At 43.3% G+C, this 20,810-nt stretch overlaps 3 protein-coding genes across 3 annotated transcripts; 2 read left to right on the forward strand and 1 right to left on the reverse strand.

Annotated features, from left to right (window-relative positions):
- Window positions 1-4,622: 4,622 nt before the first annotated feature.
- LOC110092325 (pentatricopeptide repeat-containing protein At5g46580, chloroplastic) lies at window positions 4,623-6,933 on the forward strand. The gene has a single exon (XM_020816829.2). The coding sequence runs from the start codon at window positions 4,708-4,710 to the stop codon at window positions 6,826-6,828; it is 2,121 nt and encodes a 706-aa protein (XP_020672488.1). The 5' UTR covers window positions 4,623-4,707; the 3' UTR covers window positions 6,829-6,933.
- A 140-nt stretch (window positions 6,934-7,073) lies between these two features.
- On the forward strand, window positions 7,074-12,008 carry LOC110092324. Its single transcript, XM_028697465.1, has one exon. It carries the CDS (start codon window positions 7,103-7,105, stop codon window positions 9,527-9,529), a length of 2,427 nt encoding a protein of 808 aa, XP_028553298.1. The 5' UTR covers window positions 7,074-7,102; the 3' UTR covers window positions 9,530-12,008.
- On the reverse strand, window positions 11,944-19,782 carry LOC110092340 (probable protein phosphatase 2C 26). Its single transcript, XM_020816845.2, has 4 exons — window positions 17,811-19,782; window positions 16,182-16,295; window positions 15,753-16,017; window positions 11,944-12,511 (listed from the first exon to the last, which is right to left on the reverse strand). The coding sequence occupies exons 1-4, from the start codon at window positions 19,146-19,148 to the stop codon at window positions 12,387-12,389; spliced, it is 1,842 nt and encodes a 613-aa protein (XP_020672504.1). The 5' UTR covers window positions 19,149-19,782; the 3' UTR covers window positions 11,944-12,386.
- Between the last annotated feature and the right edge of the window lie 1,028 nt (window positions 19,783-20,810).

Genomic DNA, 20,810 nt, shown 5'->3' on the forward strand with positions numbered 1-20,810 from the left:
TAGTGCCCTAGAGCCTCCGAATGCTGGTATGAGCCATGCATGTTGATTGAGCCTCTTTGAGACCTTTTTTTTCCTTTGAGTAGGATTTCCTAGTCTATACCCTCGTGCTAATCCCAATTTGGAAAAGATAATGTATGATCCTTAATCGAGAGTTTTCTCGGGCTCCGGCCCGGGATGTAATTAACCACGGGGGCTTGCGCCCGTGGGAAACTTGGCCCCGCAATCTACTTTACCCCACTCGATCTCTCGTATCGGGTGGGGGAAACCCGTGACTAGGTCGTGTATATTGCTACCCATCGGGGTGTGCTGACGACAGCATCTATCCCCAATGGTCAGTCGTATACGCGATCCAATCTGCCCTCCCATCGACCTGTTCGTGTCGAGTGTAGAGGTCTGCGATCGTTTTGTCTCACAGGGATAGTGCGGTCGTACCCTCTACGTTCGTACCCCACGAGCGGTGCTCCTTCGGAGGTCCACACATGGATGTTCTCTTATTACATGCATTAGTATAAACATATAATTATTATTTTCCCACCATATTATAAGGATCAAACCCCACATAATTTCAAAAGTGACAAAATGGATTTATAAAAATCTTATTGTAAGAAAAGAGTGGTTTTGCTATAGAAAAAATTGTTGAAAAATAAGTAAAAATTTGTCGGAAAGTTTCAATTATGGCGGTTTTCAAACAGATTTTCATCCACTCGAAAAAATCGTCTCAAAATTGATACTTCTCTCCCAAAAAACAATAGAAAAAAAATTTGTTCTACGGATTTCTATTGAAAAATCCAACGTAAAAATCTCTAAAACAGTACCATTTTTTTTTTCCCTTGAAGTAGTCGTTTGATATATCACCAGCAAATTTGAACTGCAGATCACTCCATCGAAAAATTTCTCGAAGATTATCTTCTAGTTTTACTCGTATTTTGACTCGTTATTGATAAACTATGTGCTAGATGTCTAACCCATAAATTCTTCTTTATTATTATTTTTTTATTTTTTCCCATTGCATGACTCTACTGTCCAAAATTCAATGGGTAAAATTATGCCCTTTCCTATAGATTTCTAACTACTTACATCTGAGGCTTTTGCATTCACCATATACAAGATTAATGTTATTGATATTTATATAGTATTGAATAATTAATATGTTGATTATGATAGAAGCGATTGAATTAGAGGCATGAAGGGATGCTTGGTATTGAATATTTACCAACAATTTAATCATTGAATACATATAACTTGTTGATGAACTATGAGAAAATTTGTTATTGCACAAGTAAAATTATATATTCTAAGTGGAATTGCACAATAAATCAAAAATAATTCTACCAAAGTCTTTAGGGTTACATCCAATTTTATTTGTGGGCGAAGTCCAGACTATAAAAAAGAAGAATGGAAATGGAATGAGATAGAGGTAGAAGTAGGTAATTCTATTTCATATTTATCAAAAAGTATAGTGGCAGCGTACCAATATTTTTTTATAATTCTCAACTCACATTTAGTATAATAATTCAAATAAGTGAAATAAATTTATTTTAAAAAATATAAAAATTTTGAAGTAGAGCATCTTTGGCCTCCGATCCCATCCTAGTCAGCCTTCTCAATCCCTCTCTGTCGTGATCCCGATCCCTCCCTCTCTGTCACTGTTCGTGCGAAGGCTTTGTCTCCCTCTCTCTCATTGTTCGTGCGAGAGCTATATCTTATTCTATTTACTGTTTCTCAATAAAATATGTACTGTACCAGTGATTCATTCACCTTAATCTCCCTCCCTTTTTGTTGGGCTTCTGTTTATCATGTAATATTTTGGAATTATGTGAGGAGTTTATTGATAAGTTCAGCTTTTCATTGTAATTATTCTTCTTTTATGTTAGTAAAAATCTATAGTTTACTGTTTAAGAAAATCTGTATCAGTAATTTAAAATTTGCACAAAAGATAATTTTATGAGCTTCTCCATAATCAGCTGTCATTTATTGATTTTAATAAATGATTTTGATATACCAATTTAAACTTTGAATCTAATGTCATTTATTAATTTGATAGTTTATTTTCATATTTATCCCATATGTGAGCAAATATATAGTTCTGAATGCCCACTTTTTTTGCCACTAATTCTCTCTTGCAAATAAGAAAACAATAGATATTCCTCATCGGCCTTCGTTTAGTCACCAAAATCTAATATTTGTTAGACAATTATTTGCTCACCCGAACCTTGATGTTCCATATTGACTATCCTATAATGCATACTAATAAAAAACATGTAATATCTATAAACCACTGATGTCTTACGCTTATCTTCTTGATTGTTTCATCTCTGTTTGTTTCGCACAAGAATATTTGCGGCAGTAGAGAAAAATCTTTTAATGTATTAATTTTTTTATGAAGGTCTAGCACTTACTTATAAACTAAGAGATGTAAGGGATATTAGAGTTTTGATGATTTAATTTTTATGAAGATCTAGCACGCACACACCCCTAATGTTGGTTGGTAGATTGTAGTGGGGTGATGGTGGTTTGGAGGCAACAATCAGTTGATAAACCATCGTCCAGCTGCCAACCGTTGCCGAACTTTGGCCGATCTATGTCTAACAACCATCCAGATGTCGACAGCATTCAAACCCCGGCCCGGCTGCCGACCACCGCCGGACTTCAGCACAACCATCTTGAAACCACCACCCAGCCGCCGACCGTTGTCGGGCTTGCACTAGGTTACCGACCTCCGTCTGACTTCCGACCGGCCATCGTCGGGCTTCCACTCGACCACCAACCTCCGTCGGACTTCCGCCCCGCCATTGTCGAACCACCACCAGGCCGTTGACCGCTACCAGACTACCACCTGACCGCCATTGAACCTCCTTTCTCAGTCAACCATTATTGGTCCTCCACCAGGCTGCCAAGTACGATCCCTATGACCATCATCGCCTGCCAAACAATGATCCTTCTGACATCCGTCATCAGAAAATGGTCTTTCTAACCTCCATCGCCCACCGACTACGATCCTTCTGACATTTGTCGCTCGCCGACTACGGTCCTTTCGACCTGTGTCGCCATAAAACAATCTTTCCGACCTCTCTCGCCCGCCGACTACGATCCTTCCAACCATCGTCATCAAACAATGGTCTTTCCAACCTCCGTCGTCCGTCGACTACTGTCCTTCCGACCTTCCTGCTCATAGACTACGGTCCTTCCGACCTCCGTCGCTCGCCAACTACGGTCCTTCCGACCTTTATTGCTCGCCAACTATAGTCCTTCTTACCTACCTCGCCCACCTTTTGCGGTCCTTCTGACCTCCATCACTAGACAACAATCTTTTCGACCTCCGTCGCCTGTCGACTACGATCCTTTTGACCTTCGTCGCTTGCCGACTACTGTCCTTCCAATATTCGTCGCCATACAATAGTCTTTTCGACCTCCATCACCAGACAATGTTCTTACAACCTCGGTCTTCCGCTGAATGCGATCCTTCCGACCTTTGTCCCTTGTTGACTACAGTCCTTCTGACCTCCGTTACTAAACAACGGTCTTTCCGACCTCTGTCGCCCACCAACTACAGTCCTTCTGACCTTCTTCGCCCTCCTACTATGATCCTTTCCACCTCCGTCGTCAGACAATGATCTTCTTGACCTCCGTCGCCCGCTAACTATGATCCTTCCGACCTTCGTCGCATACCAACTATGATCCCGCCAACCAAACAAACATTAATATTTGTTCTTCCAATTTCCATCGAGTAATGCTCGCTATATGATGTATATTAGCTACATCAAAGCAAAACCTTCCCCCTGCAAGGGCCTCATTTGTAATTGACTGCAAACACTAGTAGAATCATTTCAGCTGGGTCAAGGCCCCCATGGTTTTTTACCTTTTTAAGATTTTCCACGTAAAAATCTTAATATTACTTATGACTCTCGCACATCTTTTCTGTATTTATCTTTATGCTGAATTTTCGTACAAAGATAAGATGTTATATTTTATATCCTTTTACCACCCCTAATGATTGAGCCCGCAATAATTATATTTTGAAGTGAAAATTGAATTTTTCAGTTGAAGATGGCCGAAAATCTTCCGCAATATGTTGAAATTTAAAAATTTTGGATGGCAGCTTATTATAATAATCTTAGTTGAAATGTTCAAAGAAAATTCTTCCTCACTAGCTTTATCATAATTATGGAGCTTGGATAAAATTATGACATCAATAAAAATTGGCCAGCGTATGTGATATTAGGGGTGTCAATATTTGACACGACACGAAAACCCGACCCGGACCCGACCCGAAAATTCCGGGTTGGACCCGACCCGATTTCAAAACGGGTCGGGTTCGGGTTCCAGAAATTGACCCGTTTGAAAAACGGGCCGGGTTCCGGTTGACCCGACGGGTTGCCGGGTCAACCCGCTAACCCGTTTAATTTAAAAATTTTCAAATCCCGCCCCCTACCCGAATACAGCGTGATCGGCTATTCGGCTAACGGGTCGGGTTCGGGTTGACCCGAACAGTGTCGGGTCAGTTTCGGGTTCGACCCGAACCCGACCCGTGACCCGAAATTGACACCCCTAGTGATATATGTGATGTGTAAAAAAACTGACCAATTTCTACTATTTCGGAGAAGCATTTATTATTCTTTATCCTAAAGTATAAGCGATATTTCTGGACCATCTTCTCCATCTCGCAGCAGCAGAGAGCAGCTGCTACGCTACATCTCTCCCTTCTCCATGGCATTTCCCACCTCCGCCTCACTTTCCTACATTCCCACCTCTCTTCCTCTTTCTTCATCTTCGTCCTCGTCCTCCTCCACTCGACCGGTCTTTCCCTGCCGCTCCGCCGCTCGCCCACCACCTCCTGCGGCCGAGTCCCCCTCTAACGAAAATCCTAACCCTTCCCTCTCAGACCAACTCCGACCCCTCTCCCTCACTCTCCTCAAGCAAACCTCCCCCCTTCTCCTCACTCCTTCCAAGCCGAACCCAACCTGGACAAACCCCTCTAAACCCAAAGTCCCCGTCCTCCTTCCCCACCGCCACCCCCGCCCTACCCACTCATACAACCCCGATCTCCGCCGCCTATCCCTCTTATCCCGTTCCCTTTCCGTCTCATCCTCCGATGACGACTTCGACACCGCCTTCCCAAACCCCCTTCCCCATTCCTCCGCCCTCCTCCTCCTCAACTCCCTCCGCCCCTGGCACAAAGCCCACCGATTTTTCCTCTGGCTCCAATCAAAATCCCCCTCCTCCCCTCTCGAAACCATCTTCTACAACGTCGTTCTCAAATCCCTACGTGCTGGCCGCCAATTCTCCCTCGCCGAATCCCTAGCCAATGAAATGATCCACATTGGCGTACCCCTCGACAATATCACCTACTCCACCCTCATCACCTGTGCGAAGCGCTGCCGCCGCTTCGACCGTGCAATCTACTGGTTCAACAAAGTCTACCAAGCAGGCCTCTTGCCTGATGAAGTCACCTACTCCGCCATCCTCGATGTCTATGCTGAGCTTGGTCGGCGAGAAGAGGCCGTCGCGCTCTACGAGCGGGCACGCGCCAGTGGCTGGACACCGGATCACGTGCCTTTCTCCGTCCTCGCGAAGATGTTCGGCGAGGCTGGGGACTATGATGGGATTCAATACGTGCTTAAAGAGATGAAGATGCTTGACATGAAGCCTAATGTCGTGGTGTTTAATACTCTGCTTGATGCGCTAGGGAAGGCTGGGAAACCTGGTCTTGCACGCAACCTGTTTGACGAAATGCTTGCTGCCGGTTTGACGCCGGATGAGAAAACTCTTACTGCGATGATTAAGATCTATGGGAAGTCAAGGTGGGGGAGGGATGCGCTTGAGCTTTGGGATAGGATGAAGGCGAATAAGTGGCCTGTGGATTTTATTTTGTATAATACGTTACTAAGCATGTGCGCTGATCTTGGGTTGGAGGAGGATGCAGAGAAGCTGTTCGATGAAATGCAGCAGTCGGGCAGCGGTCAGCGGCAGCAGCCGGATAGCTTTAGCTACACAGCAATGATCAATATATATGGCAGCGGTGGGAAGCCCGACAGTGCACTGAAGATGTTTGATGAAATGCTTGAGAGAGGAGTTGAGCCTAACGTTATGGGAAGCACCTGTCTGATTCAATGCCTGGGAAAGGCTAGGAGGATTGATGATGCTGTGCGAGTATTTAACGTTGCAATGGAGAGAGGGATAAAGTGCGACGATCGACTCTGTGGTTGCTTGCTCTCGCTTGTGGCTTTGTGCGACGAAGCCGATATGAGCAAGGTAGTTGCTTGCTTGGAGAAGGCTAACCCAAGGTTGGTTAGGTTTGTGGCGATGTTGGGTGACAAAGGAGCGCAGTTCGAGGAAGTTAAGGAGGAGCTAAGGGGGATTCTAAATGAAGCAAATGTTGATGTTCGTAGGCCATTCTGCAATTGCTTGATAGATATATGCAGGAACAGAGGATATCCCTCTCAAAGAGCCCATGAGATTCTGCGTTTGGGAACAATGTATGGATTGTATTCTGGGTTACATACCAAGGGCTCAAAAGAATGGCATTTGAATCTGAGGTCTCTATCAATTGGCGCAGCCAAAACTGTTTTTGAAGAATGGATGGAGACTTTGTTTGATTCGATTAAGCATGAGGAGACATTGCCTTTGATTTTCTCTGTTCAAACTGGCTCTGGAGCTCACAGATTCTCCCAAGGACTGGCCTATGCTTTCAGCTCATATTTGGAGGAGTTAGCTTCTCCATTCAGGCAGAATGGAGAGATTGGTTGTTTTGTTGCTATGAAGGAAAATTTGATATCATGGCTGAGGTCTAGAAATTCTTCAGATGGTGACAAGCAGATTGAGGTGTAAGCAATCTTTCAATTCTTCTAATGTTATTTATTTCATGAAGCGTCTCACTTTTATGTTTTTTTATCCATAATTATGAAATTTTTGCCAAGGTTAAGTTTCTTGTCATCATCTTATTTCTAATTTTTTCAAGCCATCTTGCAGACAATTAGGGTTAGAAGTGTGATTTACAGATTAATTAGGCACTGTAAATTGACATGTTAGTTGTATGGAATCTTGATGTGGTGCATCTTATGCTTATGGTGTTTCCTAGGACATCTTATCTAAGTTTGTTAGAATGCTTCTAGAATTCTCTTTTTGTTTTATATATATGAGGTTTTGTAATAGGAAAGGACCATTGAATGATATAAACCCTTTTGAAGCTTTGAGAAAGCTCTCTTCTTCTTCCCTGGATTGGGAACTCCTTGAAATCCTTCTTGCAGGTTTGATCTTCCGACGATCCACTACATCAGTTGGTATTAGAGCCTGGAGCTTGCGAAGATCGATGGACTGCGGAAGGTCGGCTGTCGACGACGATCGAAGCCGCAAAACAAGATTGGCGGTCGACGACGATCGACGCCAAGGAAGGTGGGTTGTCGACGATGCTCGAAGCCGGATCTCCTTCTATCAAGCTCAATCGAAGAAGTCGCTCGATCAGGTAGATAGAAACCTTGATCGGATTTGCGAAACCCTTCAGTCAATAAGGAGGATGAGGATGTCGTCGGCAATCATACCGAGACATTCTTCTTCTTCGATCCCCTCGCCCGCTTCACGCAGGCGCCATCCCTCCCGCCATACTCCCACGATCGCTGATGATTACGCTCCGCTCGAGCTTCCGCTCAAATGGCGAGATTCCCCTCCGTTGCCGCCCACTTCACTCCGACCCCAGCAGACAGAGAACCCACTTGGCTCTCGCGAGTGTGCTCCTGGTGTTAAGCTCGATCTATTCCGATCAGATTTGCTCGCTTCTGCAATCAACCCACAACCCGTCGCCTGCTGTGTACATGGGGAACCTGCGGCTTTCTCGGCGCTCCACACAACCGGATCATGTCCGCCAATGCGTGGACCCAGTACCAGGCCGCGAAAAACACTTCCGGCGGCCCCAACCCCGTTTTCGCCTTCAGTTCTGCACACCTCTTGCGTTCAAACCGACCTCAAACGACCCGACAAGACCAACTATGTGCCGCCGTTTGCTTCCGACAGCAAGTGCAGATTCGAAGATGACATGGAGCAATCGGAAACCCATATAGTTTCGAATGTAGATATGAACGATGACGAAGGTTCCAGTTCAGACTTGCTAGATCGGGAGACAGATGCTGATTCCACCACTGCTCAGCTCATCGGAACACGCCTAGTGCGCCAGTATTCCATTCCGTTGGACTCGCAGATACCAGATCCGACACATACAGCTGATACTTCGATTCCATCTGACCACAGCAGCAGCATCACCGGTGTCAATGGTTTTGCAGAGGACATCCAAGATCCGGCGTATCCAGAATGCACTGAGCTCCCCCACTCTCGGATCTACTCTTACCAGACTTCAATCAGCTCAGACTATAGCGATGCTATTTTCCTTGAAGGCAATATCGGAGTCGAATCGCCCCATCTCAGCTCTCGCGATTTTGCGCCGCCGACCCTACTGTCACTTTCCGATCCAACAACATCCGACGATGCGAACATGGAAGATGGATTTGCTCCTCTTCCTGCAACCGGAACTACAGCCGGCGAACTTCCGAACTCTGTCGACATTCGGATCCATGTTCCCAAACCTCCTCCACGTCCGCCTGACCAGACCGACTCCGTCGTTTACCCGACTCCTCCTCCCGCCCACGTGAGATCCGACCCCGGCTGCTCACGCGAGAAGGATGATGATCCGACATTCGAAGTGACCAGCCGGAGAACTCACACTTGGATCGCTCCATTGAACTCAAACGTGGATTGGTGTTGTGAAGTACATTTACAACTAGTTTGTAGAGCGTACACTAGAGCGGGATCGGTGCAGCGAAGTGATCGCTACGTTGAACGCAGCCGGCGGAAGAAATTGAACGAGTACCCAGTATGGATTCAGCATTTCTATTTGCCGGTGGAACATCATGCAGCAGATGTCGTATTTCTTGTTAAGGACAGTGACATTGTCGGCACGCAGCTCATCGGTTCTGTGTCCATCCCTGCGGAGTGGATTTATTCTAGCAAGAAGGTGGAAGGCGTCTACCCGATTCTTGGTTCCAATGGGAAACCTTGCAAGCCCGGGGCAACGCTGAAGCTGTCAATTCAATATGTCTCAATTGAGAAGCAGGGCATGTATTACCAAGGAGTTGGTTTAGGTGCGGACTATGGAGGAGTTCCGGGTACTTTTTTTCCTCTTAGGAAGGGAGGAAAGGTCACTCTCTATCAGGATGCTCATATAACTGATGGTTGCTTACCTGACCTGATGTTGGATCAGGGAGGGCATTACGAACATGGAAAATGTTGGCGGGACATATTCGAGGCGATAAGACAGGCTTGGCGTTTGATTTATATCACAGGGTGGTCAGTGTTCCACACAGTTAAGTTGGTGCGGGATGCTGGTTTTGGAACTGATTGTACGTTGGGTGATCTTCTAAAATCCAAGTCTCAGGAGGGAGTGAGGGTTCTGCTTCTTGTGTGGGATTATCCGACTTTAAGGAGCATTCTTGGTTATCAGATAGACGGGGTAATGTCTACTCATGATGAGGAGACTCGTTGATTCTTCAAGCATTCTTCAGTGCAAGTTTTGCTTTGCCCTCGTTCTGCTGGGAAGAGGCACAGTTGGGTGAAGCGGCAGGAAACTGGCGTCATCGTTACACATCACCAGAAAATTGTGATTGTTGATACTGATGCAGGACGCAACAAGAGAAAAATCATTGCTTTTGTTGGAGGGCTTGATTTATGTGGTGGCGGATATGATAATCCCAAGCATCCTTTGTTTAGCACACTACGAACATTGCATAAGGATGATTATCGTAATCCTACCTTTATGGGGGCTGATACAAAAGGTCCAAGAGAACCTTGGCCTGATTTGCACTCTAGAATTGATGGTCCAGCTGCTTATGATATTCTGACAAACTTTGAGACTTCTCAAATATTTGAGCCTCTTGAGGCTTGCAATTTTTATAAGGTGCAACCTATGAGAGGTAACATGATGGAGGCATTGCAAGTTTGGAGAAAAATTTCAGACAAGGGTGATACTGCGGTACCCGAGGCTTCAATGGATAGAAAAGTTGTTAATTTTGGAAATATTGAGAACAAGATCTTCGATCCGGGAATTTGTCTTCTGCAACAATCTCTTTTTGAATAATGCGTCTAGACGAAGTCGAGCCTTTTTACGCTAGGGGAGAATGATGTGGTGCATCTTATGCTTATGGTGTTCCCTAGGACATCTTATCTAAGTTTGTTAGAATGCTTCTAGAATTCTCTTTTTGTTTTATATATATAAGGTTTTGTAATAGGAAAAGACCATTGAATGATATAAACCCTTTTGAAGCTTTGAGAAAGCTCTCTTCTTCTTCTTCCCTGGATTGGGAACTCCTTGAAATCCTTCTTGCAGGTTTGATCTTCTGACGATCCACTACATCAGTGGATCGTCGGGCTTTTTCATACCTAGCGAGGCATTCTCGCTTAGCACTAGGTCTGCTGGACAAAGCGTGAGCGTCTATAGCAACCTTCTCTTCTCCCTCAGCGGAAGAATCGCGTTGGATAGAATCTGGAGGCGAAAGGAGCCCGGCGAATCGTCCTTCCTTGACAATGTTAGTATCCGCTGCAAAATTTTGCTGGAGGGGAAACGTAGCGGGCAGAAGTGACGGCACAAGCGGGGTTGAGCATGATGGAGGTGTCTCTCGCAGCCTAGTTGGGATCTCTGTGGTCGCAGGCGAATCAGATCGGGAGCTTTGTGTTCGCGGGCGAATCTGATCGGGAGCTCTGTGTTTGCGGGTTGGAAACGTAAGGTGGGGGTCGTGTTGGAATGTCCCGGCTGGATTTAAGTGCGGTCATCTGCGGAGGTGGAGGAGGTCGATTCAATGGAAGCGGGCTGATGGGCTCAGGTGATACCCGCGGGAGTAGAATCGATTCGAGGTCGACATACACTCGAGAGGAGGAAGCGGGGGCGGGATGTTCGGGTGAGCTGAGACGAGTGCAGGCTCTCGGGTCGCAATATGAGCGGTGGTTTGAATCATCGGCAGTGGTGGTAATAGAAGAAGATGGAGGTTCGGGAACACGGATCTGGTATTGAAGGGGAGGAGGATCGCGCCATCTGAGCGGAAGCTCGAGCGGAGGGTAGTCGTCAACAACGGTGGGAGAATGGGATTGATGGCGTTTGCGATTAGCGGATGAGGAGAGCGAAGAAGAAGAATACCTCGGTATGGTTGCCGATGACATTCTCATCTTGCTTATTGCTCGAAGGTTTTCTCTAATCCGATCAAGGTTTCTGTCTACCCGATCGAGCGATTCTTTCGATTGAGCTTGATAGAAGGCGATCCGGCTTCGAGCATCGTCGACAGCCCACCTTCCTTGGCGTCGATCGTCGTCGACTGCCAATCTTATTCTGCGGCTTCGATCGTCGTCGACAGCCGACCTTCTTCCGCAGTCCATCGATCTTCACAAGCTCCAGGCTCTGATACCAACTAATGTAGTGGATCGTCGGAAGATCAAACCTGCAAGAAGGATTTCAAGGAGTTCTCAATCCAGGGAAGAAGAAGAGAGCTTTCTCAAAGCTTCAAAAGGGTTTATATCATTCAATGGTTCTTTCCTATTACAAAACCTCATATATATAAAACAAAAAGAGAATTCTAGAAGCATTCTAACAAACTTAGATAAGATGTCCTAGGGAACACCATAAGCATAAGATGCACCACATCAAATCTGAAACATTCAACTAATGTTCTACCTTAAAACCTTATGTACCTGAAACATTTGACCAAAACGTATGATCATCTCCTAGGACAACAACTAATCCATTGTGTTTTAGGCTTCGTTTGTGACAGCTTTCTCACTGCTTCTTAAAGCATCTTTTTAGTACAAAATTTTTAATTTTTTAACTAAAAAACTGCTTTAAGAAGCAATAAAAAAGCCGTCCCAAACATAGCCTTAGTTTGCATTTGTGCAATGGAATGAAAATAATTGACATTCAGATAAATCCCGTTTTCCTTTTACCACTCACTAAAATATAATGTTTCAGAAGTTTTATCGCATACAACGCAGCAGATCTGCCATTGTTTTCCCTTCCAAAACACATGAAAGAATACCATAAAGGAAAATTGTAAAAAACAATTTCCCCATTTCCATTCATCCCCTAAAACAGAAAGAATAAACCAATACGAACCCACCAAAAGGAAGCAATATATTAACTCATCTTTCCAAACCATCGTCATTTTGTTAATGTCTTATGATTCTTTGAAGCTAATACCGGATCTTCATGAGTAAGCGTAACGAATATGTTGCTGCATTGAAAGAGTTCAGAAACTGATTAGCCAGCCATCCCTTGCTTCCCCGCTTGTTTCTTGGAATGGATTAGCAAAAATGCTCGAGTTATACAGTTTTGCAGAAATGAGCCTTCAGTTCTTAGCAGGTCACACATATTTTCCTGAGGACTTCCATATTCTTCCTTCTAGGGATATAACCATGACAGTTACATCATCGTGGTACTTTCGCCGGTCACCCTGAGGTATGTCCAACAGTTCATGGAAGTCCATTCCTGCAAGTAGCAACTCTGGGCATCAATTATGTGTTCTAAATGGTATCAGGATGAAAAAAGTTTTAGTAGATGCACAGTACAAACTTCATTTTGAAGATATCACTTATCTGGAAGTAGAAACCTAATTTTTATTGGAACTGAAGGCTTACACAGTTCTAAAGATTGTTTAATAAAAAATCTGTGGGTATTCTAAGGGCGACAATTTGGAGAAAGATCTAACTTTTATAATCCTGCCGACACAAGATTCTTCGTCAAGTTAGGTCCTTCCTACCATGACCTAATTGCTCATCTTAGGCAAATTAGTCGCACTTGGAAGACCTTTTTACCTCACATGACCCAATAGCTCAAATTTTATAATATAACGTAACCTGCAACGAAGATTTATTACAGTTCCTCATAGTTATGTCGAGCAAAAGTGTTCCCTTCTTCTAGCTCAAAAGATGATGTCACTGTAAGCCTTCTAGATCTCTCTAAGGAAATAGAATTATAAGCAACTACTGCAACCTAAAAGATTGTGAAGAGCCTGCCAAAAAGTTAAAAGTATATGGAGCTTCAACCTAAAGGATTTAGATGGCAAATGTAGTATATAGCCTTATCCTTACATTTACAGATGTCTTCTAACGAGTCAATAGCCTTGAGAGCAAACAAAAAAATAGTTAACTGTCTTTGTAACAAATTTAATAAGCAAGCAACATTGGAAACATGCTCCAAATTTCAGAATCATCAAGATGATGAGACTAAAGCATAAATAGCTCACGTTCCATAATCACATATAAATAGGAAGGAGAAATTATTCTGTGCATAGACCGAATGCAAAACGGTACTTGGAGACCAATCAGAATGTGCCACGTCAGCAGTACCGAGCCGTGGTACCAAGCATAGGGGTGATGTGGCACATTTTAATTGGTCTCCATACGACATTCGGCATCCGCACAGAATAATTAATCAATAGGAAGTCACTCATGAGAGACACTAAAGAAAACAAGCCAGCCAAAAATATCCTCAACTATACAGGCCCAATAAGTAGATATCATGAATGGAACTGCAGAGAATAACCCTCATAAATATGGCTTGTAGCCACTATTATAATTCCCCAAAAGAATGCATCATCCATTCAGATATAGGTAATGAGAATGTGTTAATGCAAGTGAAGGTTGGGGGAACGCAAACCAAGCCTTGAGAAGTTCCATCCTTTTGAGGGAGTCCAAGGTACTTTCGCAGTGATCTCTAGGGTACCCACATTAGAAGAGACTAGATGATAAATAAAACAACAATAATAATAATAGCAAGCCTTTATACCATCATGTGGGGTCAACTACATAAACCCTTTTTCTTCATTATGTATTATTAAGAGTTAAATTCTCATTTAAATCTAATAAAATAAGTTATTTCTAATACTTTCTATGCAAGTCTTTTTAGATCTATTTTTATCTTTCTTAACCTATGTAAAATTTAATACACCTACTCTCATAACTGGGTCATCGGAAGGCTAACGTTTTGTCTGACCAAACCATCTAAGATGACCCTCTAATCTTATCCATCACAAGTACAAGTATAAACTACCCTTACAACAGAATGAATTTAAAGAGCGAATTCTGTGGCAAAGTAGTTCACAATTGCATGAGAAACATTTCATGTGAGCGCTATCATCAGGCTCAAACCATTTGCCCTCATGAGTCAGACTAATCTAAAATAATATTAAAATAATAAAATAAAATAAATTTCAGTATGAGAAAATAACTTGAAAAAAAAAATCTACTTATTACAGGGAAATGATGAGTGGGATGATCCACCAACCAATCCACATCATTCTAGCCTAGAACCAATTTTCTCATGTTTTGGGTTGTATTGGCGAGGTTGGTCAACCATATGATTAGTTCTTTCAACCTACCTGTTTTCTAACATCTTTAAATTCTAAACAAATATGTTATAGTGCGGCTTCACTTTACAGCTCTGCGAGCCATTGCTTCACAACAGTGCAATGCAAGCTGGAGAATTAATAGCAGAACAATTATATTTTTGCTATTCGTAGAGCAGAAGTCTAACTATAGAGTATCAATGCCAATAGATCATGGGTACAGCAAAAGCAGTTATCTTGCTGCCAAAATAGTGCTTGGATTTTGGCTCTGTTACCAACATTTTTGACATGCATATGCTATGCAAATTCATTTTACAAAATTTTGAGGCATCGTTCATTTTGTTACTATATGTATGTAGGCATGTCAAAACCGGGTTTTGGGTCGAACCCTAAACTGACCTAGGTTCAAACGGGTTGACCCTAACTCGACCAGGTTATGTAAAGGGGTCGGAAATCCGGACCCGGACCCGACCCGTCATGTTACCAAGTTGACCCGACCCGACACAGTTGACCCGAGGATAGCGACAACAGGATGGTGGGATGGTGGGCGAACGCGGACGTGAGTGTTGGTGGGCAGGCTCAGGTGCGCGTGCGTGAGCACAGGCAACCTTGGGTGGGTGCTGGCAGGCGTGTGTAGCCTCGGGCGGGCGTGCAGGTAGCCGCGGGCAAGCTCGGGTAGCACGATCAGCTTATTTCAAATGGGTTTCCGAGTTGACCTGGAAACCCGACGGGTCAACCCGAACACAACCTATTTTTTTCAAACGGGTTGAATCCGTGAACCCGAACCCGACCTGGTTTGAAATTGGGTCGAGTCTAACCCGAAATTTTCGGTTCGGATTCAAGGCGGGTTTTCGTGTAATGTCAAATATTAACACCCCTATGTATGAGTGCTCCCAAGAGAAAATTGGCACTTAGTTGGATATTCACAGCATTTGGAAATGGACCATCATTTCATAAAACCTAAAATCAAACGTCATAAACTTTAGCTAGATTTTCAAATGGAGACCAAGCGTTAGAATGTTTGTTTACAGAAGCCATGGGAAAAGAATGGACTGCCTTAGTTATTTAATATCAAGCATTCTCTGTGTCTTTTGTCCTTCCAGATCCCTTGAAATGATCAGTTCAGGAGTTTGACTTGACATTTGGGAAACCATTCATAAAACCCTATACAAATCACATGGAATAGCAAGTTGATCTTAACCAATATCCTCCATAACCATGGTTTCCATGAACGTATTTGATTACTTTTCTAAGCGCATGATACGAATAAAAGATATCTAGTAAATGTTGAACCAAGCACAACCTCTGTCGACCATCTTCCATGTAGTTATTTATCATGCACAAATCATATTTTCACTTGCTTGTTTAGAAAAAATGACTTACCAGCTTTCTTCGCCGCACGAAACAGAAGCTCCTCAATCAAACTTTGGGCAGGATCGCCATCTGGAAACCTTTCAATGAATCTTTCAACATGCACAACCACTTCCTCATTGCTTAAATACTGATACAGACCATCTGAGGAAAGCACCAAAAACTGATCGTTTGGTCCCAATTTATGGTGACAAAGAGAAGGAATACAGGACACATATGGTGCATTTCCAATAAATTCATTCCTGAACATTTCTAGTAACCCATTATTCCACTTGGGCTGAAAAAGAAAGAAAACCCATAAAAATCATTAGTTTTAAGTATCAAAATTGTATAAAATGTTAGATAATAACTATTCAAAACACAAATTACATCATTTTGCAATAAATAATTAACATTAATGAACTTTTTTCAAGGAGACAACAAGCCAAAATTAGAAAATACCTGTTTGAGGTATCCAGCACCGAAAGCACGGGTAACTTTGAGGCGGCCCTTCACCCTATCATTTACAATACAGTGGCTATCATCAGGATGCTCTGCTTTTATCCTTAGAACCTCCTGCATAAGAAACTCAGTTTACTTACAGTAATGAATTCCAGCGTTACTATGCCTTAGAATCATCATCTAAAAACTAAATATTTGGGTCAAATATATGAATCTCATTCTCCATTCACTTAGTTAAGGTTGCTTGAGATATTTATTTTGCATAATTTTTTTTGCAGTTTCCATTCATGTTATCTTCATTATACTATTTTTACTTCATAAATCTTCAGATTTATTTCGCACTTTTTATTTTTTTTGCACAAATTTTTTACAGCTCCCACTCAACTTGATTGTTAGGCATTTTCTTGTTGCCCGATACCCGAATCCATATAATTACTTGTAAACGGTGAATGACGCATCACAGCTCAAAGTTTCTCGTAGAGCCATGACGCTTTAGGCTTTTTTTGTTGCCCAATACCTGAATCCATATAATTACTTGTCAACGGTGAATGATGCATCACATCTCAAAGTTTCCCATTGAACCATGGTGCAGTGCTCACCATTTTAAACATGGCGCAAAATAAAAAAATAGTTATAAAATTCATTATATGTATCCTATTTTAGAGTATCAATTAAGTTGGGTAAGATTTGGTTGAATGTATTTGTCGTCCAAAGTCTAAATCATTAAAGTGAGCTTCAAATTCGTTCATAACTTCTACTAAAATAAAATCTAATAAAAACTTACTAAACTATTTTAATCATATCAACTAATTATAAAATTCATTATTACATTATTTTTGAAATTAAACTATATAATTATTAAAAACTATTTATAATTATATTAAAAAATCCCTAAAATTTAAATTGTGCGCACCGTGCGCCATGCACCATTGCACACATATGGCGCGCGCCAACTTGAACATGTGCACTGTGCCATAGAACTGGTGTCGTAGATGTGCAGCGCCATGCGCCATGGCGCGTACCATTTTGCACCATTGACTAGTATTCATATAATACCATTCATCTAATTGTAATTGCAATTTTATAAAATCCATCTATCTCAATAATACGGAACCCAAATTAGCTTAATTATATGCCCAGGCCCTTCAGAATAGAAAAGCATAGTTGGTTAACTACCCACTTGGTCCCATCAAAGAAGTTCAGAAATAGCTTTTGAATCCTAATGAGCACATACTTTTGCGAGTAAGCAATTTCCTTCTTTAAAGTTGCATTACAACTCATCCTATTACGGTATTACCTAAAAGACATGCTCGCTAATTACTCTCATAAATTCTAGCATGGCTATCTATCAATGATAAACATTCCGTAGGCTCATAGTATTCTATCAATGATTTGTACTCCCTAAGCTCTTAGAAAGGGAAAATTATTATGTGCGGCCTCCATATTCGTCTGGAGGCGAATCTAGATGTGCCACATCACCCGGAGCCAGTGCATCCGAGTGATGTGACGCGTCCGGATTCGCCTCCGAATGGTCCGGACATCGCCCGTAATAATCTCTCCTTTCGAAAGGCTGCATAACCAAAAAAACAATGGAGACAAACTTCAACATAGAAAATTTAAAAAACTTACTTCAGGAATGCTGGTATTGTGGTCGGTAGAAAGCTGCAATGCCCCCAAATTCATCCCCTCTCGACCAAATGGAGCATCGATCTCTACTTCATATCCACCCTTCTCCAGACTTTCCTGCAACCTATACTGAGCTACAATCGCCCTGCTATCACCAACATTCATAACATACACATCTTCGTCCCTCATCAACACCACAAGCAAGCAGGATCCCATCAAAGCCATCTCTGGATTACAATCCATTGCCCTATCTGTCATCTCCAAATAAGCAATCTCCGTCTGCTTAAGCGCCCTTGAAAGAGCTCTAAGCACCAAATCATGATCAGAAACCGGCCCGACCTTCCTCCGGCAACAACTCCTCTCCGGCGCATCTTGGATTTCCTTGGCCTTCTTCCTCCAGCTACCAAGCCCACTTCTCAGCTTGGAGAGTGACAAGGCAAACCGACCTGAACCCGAAAACTCCAACTCACCATCCTCATCTCTTTCAGCTAGGAATTCCCTCAAACGCCTGGCAGGTATACCAGAATTGTCTCTTAAAGGGACACCTTTTTCGCCACTTTCGTCTTTAGATTCCTCAATTTCTTCCCAGAACAAACCGCGCAGCTCATTAAATACAGAACGGTAGAGATTGCCCACCAGAAATTCGGGGGCTTCTGGCCCGTTGAACCCGTCGTAGATCCCGACGAAGAGCCACTTTTGCTCCTCCGAGACGACGACGTGAACCCGATCTTCGCCGGCTTTTCCGTGGGCCCACTGCACGTTCCCGGAAGCCGGCGATGGCCCCGGCGCTTCGCCGGTGTCAGGATCGAATCTCCGTCCAGGGATTCCACGAAGGGGAACCACAGATGGGCGATTCTTCTCCGAGAAGCTTCGCCGGAAAAGCGGCGTGCTATTTCTCCTCTTCCTCCGCTTCTTGACCAAAGGGCCGGAGAAGGGGAGACCCGCCTCAGTGTCCGCGACATCGATCGGGCCGGAGAGGAAGAACCCGCGGTCCAGATCGCCGGCTAGCTGAAGCGGTAGGGTGGAGAAGGAAGAGGAGCTCTGGAATCCAGCGGAGTGAAAACTTGAGGTGGAGTTGTCGAAGATGGGGAGAATGGTTGAGGAGTTCGCAGACACGGAGGCGCCGGAAATGGCCTTAAACGCGATCTCCACCGCCGAGGCGGCTGACGAGGAGCGCGAGTGCACCGGGGATGAAGAACGAACGTAGCAGAAGGAGTGCCCTAGGGTTTCATCAAGTGGTCCCGGCTCGAAAGCCGGGATCTCCTCACCGGCTCCGCCACATCCGCCGACGGCCGACGGCCGGAGGCATGATCGGAGGTGACGTGAGGCTCCGCTTCCCATTATAAGCTCGGAAAAGACGCCTCTTTTTATGTAATTTGATGCTTTTCTTCACATTTTTTCAGAGAGCAAAAGCAGGGCAAAGATGAAGAAGAAGAAGGGGAGGAGGAGAGAGTGGAAACTCTGCTCTGTGTCAATGGCTCAATGCTCCTCTTTTCCGCTCGCTCCAAAACAAAAAAAAGGCCGGGCCCAGGTGATGACGTGGCAATACAATGCAAAGAGGTCAGCTACACGTGTTACTTTCACCCTTAATATTTCAAGAATTGACCACGGGAACAGAGAGGGGATCCAACATCCAAGATTCGAAATGAGGGTCGTTTCAGTAATTTCGAGAAAGAATGATGAGGAAAAGGGTTACGAGATCCAACGGCCAAGATGCCATCGTTTGCCGTCGCGATCACGGAGTCAAACGGCGGGCTACCCCACATAAACCCCATCTTTTACATGCACTTGGCGAAGTTTTCCCGAAATCAACTGCGAAATGGAAGTCACTTCCGGTTTTACCCCCTCTCTCATTAGTGAGGCTCTGCAAGTCAATTGGAGTCCAGAGTCAGAGTCGGCTTTGCGGAGTTACGTTTCTTTATTTACCTCTGTTCAAGGTAAAGGGCCGGACTCTGACATGTGTTAGAGAGAGAGAGGGGGGAGAGCTGCATTGAATAAAAAAAAAAATTTTGGGAGAATATGGGGCTTAGCTCATATCATTAAAAAATAAATATAATAAGTAAAAAAAAAAAATCATATGCTGAGACAAAATCCTATCAGCAAATGCTGCTGAACAAAAAGAAGTCAAAAATAAAAAAGAAAATGGCATCTAAATCACTAAGGTCTCAGGATGCAAATTTCGTGAAAATCACCCAGTCAGCAAAAATTATCCAAAAGGATGTAAGGGTATCCCCTGGTTGTCGAAGAGACTTTCCAAAGGGATGCAAAGCAAGTTTGCATTCATCATTGTCCTTCAAAAAAAAAAAAATTCCTTGGTTGCCAACAAAGACCATCCAGGAAATCAAAAAACGCGAAGAGCAGCACAAAAGTTGTTTCCATCAAACCTTCCACATCAAAAAAAAAACAAAAATCAGATAAGCATATTTTGAAAGATTTGAAAGCTTTTCCGCTTGTGAGACATGTAGTAAACAACCCTTTTAATTTTGGCAGCAGTAGTGACGTGGCAATCAAAGGAGTTACCAAATAATCTGTCATTTCTTGCTCTCCAAATATAGTAAATGATAGCACAAAGTAAAAGTTAGTTGAAATTTTTCCTGTGTTTATCAATTTTCCAATCTTCAATGTTGTTAAAAGCTTGCCAAAGGTTTGGCCGCAGGAGCATACTACCCATAAGGGGAAAAATGTTCTTAAGAATGTCATAAGAATAATCACATTCGAATAGAAGATGATTTTGATTTTCCCGGTCATTACGGCAAAAGGCATAGGACGAGGAGATAGGAATTCCCCTCAAGATCAAGGCGTCAGTGGTTTTTAGCCCGTGTTTGAAAGCTATCCAGGTGTAGACAGAGAAACGCAAAGCATAGTACTTGTGCCATACAAATTTATACTAAGTTACAACATTAGAATCAGAGACAATATATTCGATTAAGATACAATTCTCATAACTAAAAGAACTTAAGGTTTGAATTAGAAACTTCCAAATTATGCTTTAGAATTATCTAT

Source organism: Dendrobium catenatum, unplaced genomic scaffold (genome assembly GCF_001605985.2).
Source record: "Dendrobium catenatum unplaced genomic scaffold, ASM160598v2 fragScaff_scaffold_943, whole genome shotgun sequence".
NCBI classification, from domain to species: Eukaryota; Viridiplantae; Streptophyta; class Magnoliopsida; order Asparagales; family Orchidaceae; genus Dendrobium; species Dendrobium catenatum.